Source organism: Cervus canadensis, chromosome 5 (genome assembly GCF_019320065.1).
Source record: "Cervus canadensis isolate Bull #8, Minnesota chromosome 5, ASM1932006v1, whole genome shotgun sequence".
NCBI classification, from domain to species: domain Eukaryota; kingdom Metazoa; phylum Chordata; class Mammalia; order Artiodactyla; family Cervidae; genus Cervus; species Cervus canadensis.
The window spans coordinates 89118277-89130566 of record NC_057390.1 but is presented as its reverse complement, the minus strand read 5'-3'; the positions used below and the strand labels follow the sequence as shown (position 1 = coordinate 89130566).

At 43.0% G+C, this 12290-nt stretch overlaps 1 protein-coding gene across 1 annotated transcript; it reads right to left on the bottom strand.

Annotated features, from left to right (window-relative positions):
- Window positions 1-5358: 5358 nt before the first annotated feature.
- Window positions 5359-6285, bottom strand: LOC122442690 (olfactory receptor 1L6-like). The gene has a single exon (XM_043470530.1). It carries the CDS (start codon window positions 6283-6285, stop codon window positions 5359-5361), a length of 927 nt encoding a protein of 308 aa, XP_043326465.1.
- Window positions 6286-12290: the final 6005 nt, after the last annotated feature.

Sequence of the window (12290 nt, the reverse complement as noted above, 5' to 3'; positions counted from 1 at the left end):
TTGAAGGAGACAAATGCAAGGAAAATATTGCTTCAGAAACTTATATCATTCAAAGCCTTTGTCTGTTTTCTGTGTTTTTTTCAAAGGTCACAGAGATGTATAAGTGTCTCTTGCTGGTGGGCATGTAAACATGTACATATGTAAGAACTAAGCACAGTGATTGGGAGACTTGTTGGGAGACTCTGCATTTTAGTTGGATTCTAGGTTGTCCTGTAGAGTTTCTGGTTGAGGGTTGAACTGGAGATTAGCTGGGAAGAAAATTCCCAAGTCTTAGTCCATGCCTATTTTTTCAAATAGGAAAGCTATCAGTTTCACAGGCTTGTGAAGTTTGAGTAAGATATCATGACGGGGGAACACATGTAAATCCATGGCTGATTCATGTCAATGTACGGCAAAAACCACTACAATATTGTAAAGTAATTAGCCTCCAACTAATAAAAATAAATGGAAAAAAAAGATAGCATGGGGCTATGCATTTACTAGAAAATTCTTAAGGATAGTCCTCTCTCTCTCTCTCTGTCTTTCTCTATTTCTTATATGTGTGTTTTGTTGAGGAGTAGAGAAGGGATACTAATTATATAGAAAGATCATAACTGTCACTCAGATATTCATCATATGATGGGAATATCCTCTTTTTCTTTTGAAGATCCATCAAATAAACTAATGTGGATGAAATTACTTTATAAGCTCAAAGATATTTGACAAACAAGAGTTATCATTGTCAGCATTGTCAACACCTTCAGTCCTTAGGAATGTTGGCTTTGATGTCCTATGGACTGGATGGACTTATTTTCTGGCTGTGTAATCCTTTGCAAACTCCACATCCTATTTTCTTTTTGCTTCAATTTCCTCATCTGTAAATTATGTGCATACTTCATGTACTTACTGTAGCTCATCAATAAGATGATATATTCAAGGCAGTAGCACAGAATAGGTCTTCAATAAACTGTGATAATAGTTACCTAATATTCCTAGAATCAGTAGTAGATAAAATGGAACCTGGTGACCAATAATACGGTGGTCAGGACTGAATTAGATAAGGATTGTACCGAGCTAGAACAATGGTTCATATCAAATGATCCTCAAATACAGCTTCCTCTGATATTGTTTTCTCTTGATGGAGTTAACAAAAGGAGGATGCTTTCTGGGGCAACCAACTAGTCCTCTATGTTTGTCCAGGACTTTCCTGCTTTCAGAATGGAACATCCCACTTCCAGGAAACTCCTTCAGTCCTGGGCACATTGGAGTTGGTCATGGTCTGTGAGAAGTTGGGCTTTGAAACCTGTAAAATTTCATATATGGAATTGTACCTGTCATTGTCAACAGTGTCATCATCGCCTTGGGTGGCAATGGTCTGACCTAGGAGTACCATAACAACGCGTCCACTGTGACATGTGCAGACCCAGGTTTGAGTCCCAGCCATACCATCTTGGTGGAAAACATTTAACTTATAAGAACCCCAGTTGTAAAATGAGCCTAAATAAGCCTATTTCACATCACTCCAGGACTGAAGTTAAGAAGATGGACTAAGGCTTCCTGAACTATCAGTGGGTGTAGGGATTCTGAAAGTCACTCAGGGTAGAGTGAGCTGTGAGTGAATTGTCCAGGCATCATGTAGGGGACCTGAGCACTGTTATTATAGCTACAATGTCTTGGCCTTTGCCAGGGGCTTGGGGACCACTAATCTACACTGACTTCAGGCTAGACTCTCTAGAGGGTCATGAATATTAAATCGAGACCCTCCTCATGATGGATAAGAGAGCCAGGTTGTATTTGAGTGAAAGTTGTTCAGTCCGGTCCAACTCTTTGCAACCCTATGGACTGTATCCTGCCAGCTCCTCTGCCCATGGAATTCTCCAGGCCAGAATACTGGAGTGGGTAGCTGTTCCCTTCTCCAGGGGATCTTCCCAACCCAGGGGTCAAACCCAGGTCTCCCACATCGCAGGCAGATTTTTTATCGTCTGAGCCACCAGGGAAGTATTTGGCTGAGAGTAAGGAAGGGGCAATAAGGAATAGGGGAGGAGATGTGTAGGTATGTGTGTGTGTTGACCAATGTCTCCCACCTCTACCACTCAGGTCTTACCTGGAAATTCTGACCATCCTCAGATCTCATCACCATCACCAGGTGTTGGGTCTGCCTTGCTTGTTTGGTTTGCCTACCTGTCTTCTCCTAAAGAGGACTGGCTAGAACCTCAGTTTTCTTCCTGCCCTGTAACAGCAGCACAGACTAAAGACCCAGGGCTGGAGCAGTCTGTCCTCAGGTACAGGGGCTAGGAGGAGCTGTGGGCTTTTCATATGGAGTACCTCCTGGGACTCACTCCCTGATCTCTTAGTTAGAGACAAGATGGGGCAAAAGTCCAGCCTCTCAGCTGTCCCCTTGGGGCCCTGGAGTCCTGAGTCTTGGCAGTGTCAGACTGAACAGGCCTGGGAATCCTGATAGCACTATACCTGATGCCCTTCCCCTGGGTATAGGAGGGAGAGAGCTCCATCACCCCCAACCCTAATCTACCACTGAGTTCACATGCTCTAACTCAAATCCTTATAAAGAACACCTATCATGTTCCAGAAAATAAACAATAACAAATGAAACTAAAGAGATTTAATGAAGTGTGGGCCACACAATCATTGTCTTCAAATTTCTACAGTTCAATTGTTCCCTGTGACTCCAAAGGGTAGAGATAAAGCTTATTTGTAAAAATCTGCTAAGTAATAGGGACACTTCTGTATACAGGATTTTCTTTATATTTATAAAATTTTGAAATACATCATATATGAAGAAGAGTTTGTAAGCTATATGGGAATAGTTTTCTTATAGTTTTGCTATGCTAGAGTAGAAAATGGCAACCTGCTCCAGTGTCCTTGACTGGAAAATTCCATGGACAGAGGAGCTTGGTGGGCTACAGTCCATGGGATGGCAAAAAGTCAGACACTAATGAATGTACACACACAAACACGCACACATATAGCAGCAACTCTGCACATATGCATAACTTGTGTATTGTTTCCCTATTTTTGTCTTTCACATGACTGGAATCATTTTACTTCTTTCACTTCTTTCTTTCTGAACTGTTTATATTAGTACTTTCTCATTTATATTAGTGCTTGTAGCTACAGGTCATTCTTTTTTTTTAATTGAAGTACAGTTGATTTATAATGTTGTGTTAATTTCTGCAGTATAGCAAAGTGATTCAGTTGAATTTTAGAACTGCAGCTAAGGGAGTGTGGACTCTAATTATATTGTGTGGTTGTACTATATTATCCATTTTGATATTTTTTTCTTTTTTGGCTGAGCCATGCGACATGTGGAATCTTAGTCACCAGACCAGGGATCAAACATGTGCCTCCTGCAGTGGAAACACGGAGTCTTAACACTGGACACCAGGGAAGTCCCTCCATTCCGATCTTAGTGGACATTTGAGTTTGTTGCCAGGTTTTTGGCATTTCCTCCCAAAACGTTCTTTATCTCAGCTAGACTCCTCTTTTTATCATTAAAAAATGAGAAAAAAAAGACATTTTCCAGTGTTCACTTTTTCTTAAAAAACATTTCTGCAGGGAAATTGAAAAAACTTTCAGACCACCATCCTCTAAAGAGAACAACTCCACAATAACAATCATTTATCATTCTTTTGTTCTACTACTGATATTTTAGTGACAACCTAACCTTTATTATTTTAGCAGAAAAGGCTAGAGAACTGGAATTTTTCCTCCTTATTTCTTTTGTATTAAGTTGTTAGATTGTTTTGTAGGTGAGACAGGAAAAGCATAATAAATGAGGTCAGAACATCAGTTTATTCCATTTGGAATGTCTGCACTCATGAATTCTTGTACAATCTCCTGGTGTGCCTGTTCAACTTTCCATAGGGTATCTACCAATGAGTAGAATTGTTTGCAAGGTATTGGTTAATGAGTTAGTTTGGGTCTTCTGAGAAGCAGATGCCAAGGTGGGATTTGGTGTGTGAGATTTTTATTGAGGAGGTGGCAGGAGAAATCAGAGAGAGCTTTCAAACCTTGAGACCTGTGGAAAAAAAGAGAGAAGAAAAAAGGATGGGATAGGAAGACTGCAGCAAAGTGCCAAGAAAGTTTTGACTAGGCCAATGCAGGGTTGAGTGGTGGGGATGGTGTCCTAGAATCAAAATTTTCCACCAGAAGAGTCCTGTAATTCTCTGGAGATAAGCCTGCCTTGGTATCCCTGGCATGCTTAATTGTTGGCTAGGAGAAGCTTGTATAAGCATGGTTTCTGTATTTACTGAAAAAAAGAAGAAGCACAACCCAAAAGTTGCGAATTATGTTTTATCGGGCAGAAATATGTAGGTGTGTGCTCAGTTGCTCAGATGTGTCCTCCTCTTTGCGAACCTGTGGACTGTAACCCACCAGGCTCCTCTGTCTGTAGAATTTTCCAGACAAAAATACTGAAGTAGGTTGCCATTTCCTTCTCCAGGAGGTTTTCCTGACCTTAGGGGTTAAACCCACATCTCTTGCATCTCCTGTATTGGCAGGTGGATTCTTTACCACTAGCTAATATACTGAGATGGAGAAGGCAATGGCACCCCACTCCAGTATTCTTGCCTGGAAAATTCCATGGACAGAGGAGCCTGGTAGGCGGCAGTCCATGGGGTCGCTAGCAGTTGGACATGACTGAGTGACTTCACTTTCACCTTTCACTTTCATGCATTGGAGAAGGAAATGGCAACCCACTCCAGTGTTCTTGCCTGGAGAATCCCAGGGATGGGGTCGCACAGAGTCGGACACGACTGAAGTGACTTTGCAGAGGGACTGTTTCAAAGAGATAAGGGAAGATTTGTGAGTTGACCTGTGTAACTAATATTTAAAACACCTGACTCAGGAAGTTTCTCCTTACTTTCCATAAGGACGTGTATTGCACAGCCCTGGTCATGCATGTGTCACACAAGACCCAGAGACTACGAAAGGAAAAGAAGAAAACCGTATGTGTAATACTCATCAATACTCATGTCTTACTTGTTTTTGCCAAAAGTATAATAACCTTGTATTGCAGGCATCTCCTTTCCCTTACTGAACTGTGATTAATTTTGAAGACAGGAGCTACCATTGATTTAGCCTTGCAATATTTTCATATTTTGCCATTATGCAACTGAATGCAATTCCTAGCTTAGAGCAGGTGTTTCATAAATTCTTTTTTTAAAAAGTATTTATTTATTTATATTTGGCTGCACCAGGTCTTAGTTGTGGCCTGTGGGATCTAGTTCTCTGACCAGGGATCAAACCTGGGTCCCCTGCTTTGGGAGTTCAGAGTCTTGTCCACTGGACCACTAGGGAAGTCCCTGTTTCATAAGTTCGTATTGAATGAATGAATGCTGAGGTGTACCTCTAGAAGTTATGCTAATCTGTCTTCCTCATCAGTTTTTTCATAGCCTGTTTCATGTCCTTGTTCCTGAGGCTATAGATAAAAGGGTTCAGCATGGGGATAACTACTGTATAGATGACAGTGATCACACGGTCCTTCATCACTGAGTAGGTGGATGAGGGACGGATGTACACAGATATTATAGTTCCATAGAATAGTGCCACAACTGTGAGGTGGGACCCACAGGTGGAGAAGACCTTGTACCTGCCTCTCCCAGAAGGGACTCTCAGAACAGCACGGGTGATATAGACATAAGAGATGATAATGAAGATGAAGGGGCTCATGATCACAAAGGAGCCCTCTGTGAAGGCCAAGAGCTCATTGACAGAGGTGTCAGAGCAGGAGAGCATCAGCAGAGGCTGGACATCACAGAAGAAGTGGTGGATGATGTTGGGCCCACAGAAGGAGAGGCGGGCCATGAGGACGGTGTGGGTGAGTGAGTGGAGGTGGGACACCAGCCAGGATGCTGTCACGAGCTGGAGGCAGCGTCTGGGGTTCATGGTGGTGGTGTAATGTAGTGGGTGGCAGATGGCCACATAGCGGTCCAAGGCCATGGCAGCCAGGAGGAAGCTGTCAGTGATCGCAAAGGCCACAAAGAAATACATTTGGGTCAGGCACTGGGTGAAGAGGATGGCCTTTCTCTGAGTCAGCATGTTCACTAACATTTGTGGCACAATGACAGTTGTAAAGCAGATGTCCACCAGGGACAGGTTGGAGAGGAAGAAGTACATGGGGGTGTGGAGGTGGACATCCCCCTGGATGGCTGCAATGATGACCGAGTTGCCACCCACATTGACCAGGTACATAGCCAGGAAGCTGGCAAAGAGCCACACCTGCTGTTTGAGGTCACTGGTCAGTCCCAGAAGGAGGAATTCAGTGATGTGGCTCTGGTTTCCCCTCATCAGTGATCTGCAAATAAAAAATATAAAGGAATATTAGGTGTGTATTGTATGGTTTGGGGTCTTCAGTCTGGTAGAGGACATATTGCATAATTTATTCCAGCTTATGCATCCCATGAGGGGAGTCATTCATGTAGACCACCGTATATTCTACGATATAACTTCATATGGTTGGTCTTGGCACACCTTGATTTCAATTCCAACTTTGTGTCTGACTCGTCTTGGACAGGGTGCTTCAATTCCTGTTCCTTGTCCAAAAGATAAACCTTGTAATATCCATATTCTTTGGGTAAATAGCAAAGGTTTAAAAAAAGTGTTCAGAAAGGATCAGTTTGCTTGATTTCCCAAGCTGAATCTAAGATATCCTTTTGCTGTGTCTGGCCTCAGTTATTAATCAGCATGATAATCTTCAGGTGCCTCCTGGCCAGATGATTCTGGTGATGGACACCCAGTTCCATCAGGGTGGGGAACTGTCGAGGGTGAGTGGCAAATTGGAGAAATGTCTCTGGCAGAGGGAGCCTATTTAACCAACATTGAATTTGGTTATTTAGGCAGGTGGATGGACATCAAAGAAGAAATAGAGGAACTAAGAGGCAGGTGCTTTTATAGGCAAGAAGCATCCGAAGGGTGGTAGTGTGGGCCACGGAAATGTGAGAAGATGCAGCATTCTGGCAAAAAACAGTGACCTGAGTAGGAAGGTGCTGAGCCTCAGGAATAGGTTGTTTCTGTCCCCCAAAGGCAAGAACAGGGGACTCTGAGCCAAGGCTCCAGTCTGGCAGGAATCGATGCCTTAGTCATCTATCTACCAAGTTGGAACTCAGTTAAAAGGGAGCAAGACCAGAACTGATTGGGACATAGAGTTTGAAGCAGCCAGCAGCCATCTGGGTTGATAGTGGGACCACTGAGTTACAGAACATGCATTCCCTGTGTCCACCCTTCCTAGGGATAGGATTATCTTCAGAAAAAACAGCAGAAAGGAAAGCCTACAAGTGGTGGTCAAATACTCCCAGAAAAGGGAGGGTCGAGTTAGAGGTGCAGATTTTGAGTTAGAGGAAGTTCACATCCTGTGGGCTTCCTAGGTGGTGCTAGTGGTAAGGAACCCGCCTGTCAATGCAGGAGATGTAAGAGGCATGGGTTTGATCCTTGGATTGGGAAAATCTCCTGGAGGAGGGCATGGTGACCCATTCCAGTATTCTTGCCTGGAGAATCCCCATAGCCAGAGGAGCCTGACCGGCTACAGTCCGTGGGGGTCACAAAGAGTCAGACACGACTGAGATGACCTAGTGTGCATGCATGGCACATCCTGTATGCCTTGTGTCCTCAGAATCTTTCTGATACTTTTTAAGGGTCAAAAGCAAACAGAAGTACTAATGGTACATTTTTGATGCTTAGTGTTCTTGAATGAAAGTCACTGCCCTGCTTAGGAGAACTCAGACTTTTAATTTTTCCTTTAATACACTAACATGTAGGTGCATACAGTAGCATTGTTTTCTGAAGCATTTTCTTTCTCTCTGAGATACTTAGTTCAGTTCAGTTCAGTCGCTCAGCCGTGTCCGACTCTTTGCGACCCCATGAACCGCAGCACACCAGGCCTCCCTGTCCATCACCAACTCCCGGAGTCCACCCAAACCCAAGTTCATCGAGTCGGTGATGCCATCCAACCATCTCATCCTCTGTCGTCTCCTTCTCCTGCCTTCAATCTTTCCCAGCATCAGGGTCTTTTCAAATGAGTCAGCTCTTCGCATCAGGTGGCCAAAGTATTGGAGTTTCAGCTTCAACATCAGTCCTTCCAATGAACACCCAGGACTGATCTCCTTTAGGATGGACTGGCTGGATCTCCTTGTAGTCCAAGGGACTCTCAAGAGTCTTCTCCAACACCACAGTTCAAAAGCATCAATTCTTCGGCGCTCAGCTTTCTTTATAGTTCAACTCTCACATCTATACATGACCACTGGAAAAACCATAGCCTTGACTAGACGGACCTTTGTTGGCAAAGTTTCTGCTTTTTAACACGCTGTCTAGGTTGGTCATAACTTTCCTTTCAAGGAGTAAGCGTCTTTTAATTTCATGGCTGCAATCACCATCTGCAGTAATTTTGAAGCCCAGAAAAATAAAGTCAGCCACTGTTTCCACTGTTTCCCCATCTATTTGCCGTGAAGTGATGCGACCGGATGTCATGATCTTAGTTTTCTGAATGTTGAGCTTTAAGCCAACTTTTTTACTCTCCTCTTTCACTTTCATCAGAAGGCTCTTTAGTTCTTCTTCACTTTCTGCCATAAAGGTGGTGTCATCTGCATACCTGAGGTTATTGAGATGCTCAGTGCTTGGTCCAAATTGAAAGCAACCACTAGGACATGGACACCACCTGGAGAGTTTTATGATGAAAGCACTACCAAGGCAGGGTTCAAGTCTGTTTCACTCCCCATTGTTTTAAGTGACTTGCATAAGACTTGGCTAATCATAGCTGCATAATGAATCCTGAAAGATTGAACCAGATACATTACCCCTGATCACCCCTTGCAAGATTGTGGGTTTTACACTAGCAACTTGGAGACTAGTCTCCAGGGATCAGGAGAGTCGATGGGAAAATTTGGTGATTTGGGGAATTGGTTCTTGTTCAGATACTTGCTACTTCCCCTGGGAATATTTCTATGTTTCCATCTATGTTCTCATCTGAAAAATTGGAAAAATAAAATATTATTTCTAGAAGTTTATTATTAAGTTCAAATAAGATGGCGTATTTGATAGTGGAGAGGTTGTACAGCATTATGAATGTACTGAATACTGCTAAACTGCACACTTAAAAATGGTTAAAATGGCCATTTTATGCTACATATATCTTATCATAATAAAAAAGAACATATTGTTATAAAAAAAGATGGCATATTTGAAAAGTGTTTGAGATCTACACTCAAGTCGCATGGGCAGAGGAGCCTGGTGGACTATAGTCCATGGGGTGGCAGAGTCAGACATGACTGAGTGAAATTTACAAGGTTCTATGCAAATGTTATTTATACTACTATTAATATTTCTTGTTAGTATTCTGTACCAAAGTGGGTACAGCTGAAAAATAGTAGATGTAGTCTAGAGGGAGTCAGGCAGAAGGTAAGGGGGCTAGTGTGTTTAGAGGGAGAAGATTGAAGTGCTCATCGGACGGCAGGTATGTGCTAAGCTGGAGGCAAGGAAAGAACAGCCGGGTGCATACCTAGGTCTTTCCAGAGAAACAAGGTATTAATTAATTGAAAAAATAGAAATGGTAATCAAAACCATTTCCTCTCAAAAAACCTCGGTCCCAAATGGTTTTAAGGTAAATTATACCAAAGTTTCAAGAAATTTCATGATAGAATAATCCTGCTCCTACATGGATATCCCGGAGAAATTTCCATCCAGGCAGATAAAAGCTTATGGATGAAGATATTCTTGTACACTCATTCACGGTCATGGGGGAGCTCGTGGCAATCTGGGTGTCCATCACTGGGATGGCAAATGTGACAGAAGAGTACTGAGGGGTACAAGGCACCTGTTTATTTACTTATTTAATTTTATTTTTTGGCCAGGCCACAGGGCATGTGGGATCTTAATTCCCCCATCAGGGATCGAACCTGTGTCCCCTGCATTGAAAGGTGAAGTCTTAACCACTGTACCACCAAGGAAGTTCCCAGTGCAGCTGTTTAGAAGCAACTGATGAGAAGTATTGATAGCAACACTGGTATATATTGAGAACATAATCTGAGTGAAAAGTAAGACAGTAAATGAGATCTATAATGCAAAATGGTTTATATACATTAAAAATGCAACAGTGACATTCATTTCATAATGTATATCAAAACATCACATGATATAGCTTAAAATATTTAAAAATGCAACAAATCAGGAAGTCTGTCTATACACAAAGTTAAACACTAAGCATGTCACCACGGATGAGGGCAAGAGGAGTGGGGCATTGGTATATAAATTCATGTGTGATTGAGGAAGCAAATAAAATAAGAAAGGGGCCCAGTGTTGGCAATATGAACTGAGGTGTGTGGTTAATTTAATCTTCTGCATCTGAGCTCTATGAATACTGTATCATAGGAAAAGAATACTGTATCAAGTCTTAACTTGAACTCAGGGGACTTCTCTTCCTTCTACTTCTTGGAGCATGAACCCATCAGGAACACAGATGCTAGGTTATCCATCTGCAGCATTGCTGGTAAACAGTGCCCACTGCCTGCTAAACTGTGTCCCTTGATCCTTCATAAACAAAACTGGATTATGTCTATGTCTTGGATTAAAATGCCAGAGCCAAGGATTCTACTAAGCCTGGCAGTACCAGCATCCTCTGTTAGCTTACTTTACTCTTTGCTGGTGATGTTAGTTATGCTTTTCCTTCACAGTTTGTTTCACTGATTCATAATTCACTCAGCACATTTTCACTGCATGCCAACCAAGGGGCTCAGAAGAACCACTATAGCCATTCTGTTTGAAAATAGCAACATGTCCCCAGGCTTATTCTCTGGGTGAAAGTTTCCCCAGTCTCTTCCAAACCTTACCCAGTAGGATTTGGCATCATTCCACCATCTGTAGTCACCTTTTTGAACTACTGGTTGGCATGGCTGAAGCTCCCTATGTGATGGCCAAGTATTTCCTTTTAGACTGTAAATTTCTGGGGAAAATTTGTAAAATTTTAGGTTGCTGATGATGGAAATGATCTTAAGAAGTTATCCAATTCATAGGTTTCTGAACTGTGCTTTCTTGGGGGACTCAGAGGCCATGCCAGGAGGGGCTGAGAAGCTCAATGGAATTCTGAATGGGAGAGACTCTAGGTCTCTTCCTCTTTTATTGGAGAAATTCTGCTACCTAGTGTTTTACACACTGCATTACTTCAAGAAATATTAGGAAGATGTATTTGAAAGCAACATACTCACTTTATGTAGGGAGAACTTGAGGCTCAGACAAGAATGATTTACCGAATACCTCAATCCTGGGTTCGATCCCTGGGTCAGGAAGATCCTCTGGAGAAGGGAATGGCAATCCACTCCAGTATTCTTGCCTGGAGAATCCCATGGACAGAGAAGCCTGGCGGGCTACAGTTTGTGGGGTCACAAAGAGTCGGACACAACTGAGTGACTAACACTGCTACACTGCACTGTTCAATCTCCCCTTACTAGTCTCATGGGTTAAAATATGGCCCATGCTGTTCTGAAGATGCTCAGAGGCTGGGGTGGGGCCATAGCATCTGAAACCTTCCTCAGTAGCCCTGGTTTTGGGGACAACCAGGGGCTAGGCTGGGCTTCCCTTGTAGCTCAGTTGGTAAAGAATCTGCCTACCATACAGAGACCTGGGTTCAATTCCTTGGTCGGGAAGATCCCCTGGAGAAGGATATGGCAAACCACTCCAGTATCCTTGCCTGGAGAATCCTATGGACAGAGGAGCCTGGAAGGCTATAGTCCATGGGGTCGCAAGAGTCGAACACGACTTAGCGACTAAACTACCACCACCAGGGGCTAGGCTGGGCCAACAGAAGCTAGGTTCTACCCGACAGCATCAGGGAAGTTACATCTATCCCATCTTAAGTACAGAGCTTCCTTCCTTGGGGGTCTTACCCACCAAGAACAAATCCTTCTTGTGTTTATATAAATGGGGAAAGAGAAACAGAGAAGTGTGGAGGCCATTGGACCTGGTTTGTAGTCTCAGCCATGCTGAGCCTTTTATTATGTCCTTGTAAAAAGAGGATGTTTCGCGAAATGATCTCTCAGTTTCTAACACATCAGGATTTGTAGGATTTAAGCATAGTGATGAGGTTGAATATAATGGCTACTTACTCAGAAAAGGGATGATGATCTTTGGGGTGGCCATTAACGAATCCAGGCATTTTCTCCTCAGTCTCATTGGCCTTGGTGATTAGGGGAGGAAGATGGAAGTAGGGAGGTCGGTAGAGCTCCCGTATCAAATGAGGAAAGAAAATTTCCAGGCTTTATGTGGGAGCTGATGGCACTCACTAGACCCTGAGAGTTGTGAGTGTGGTT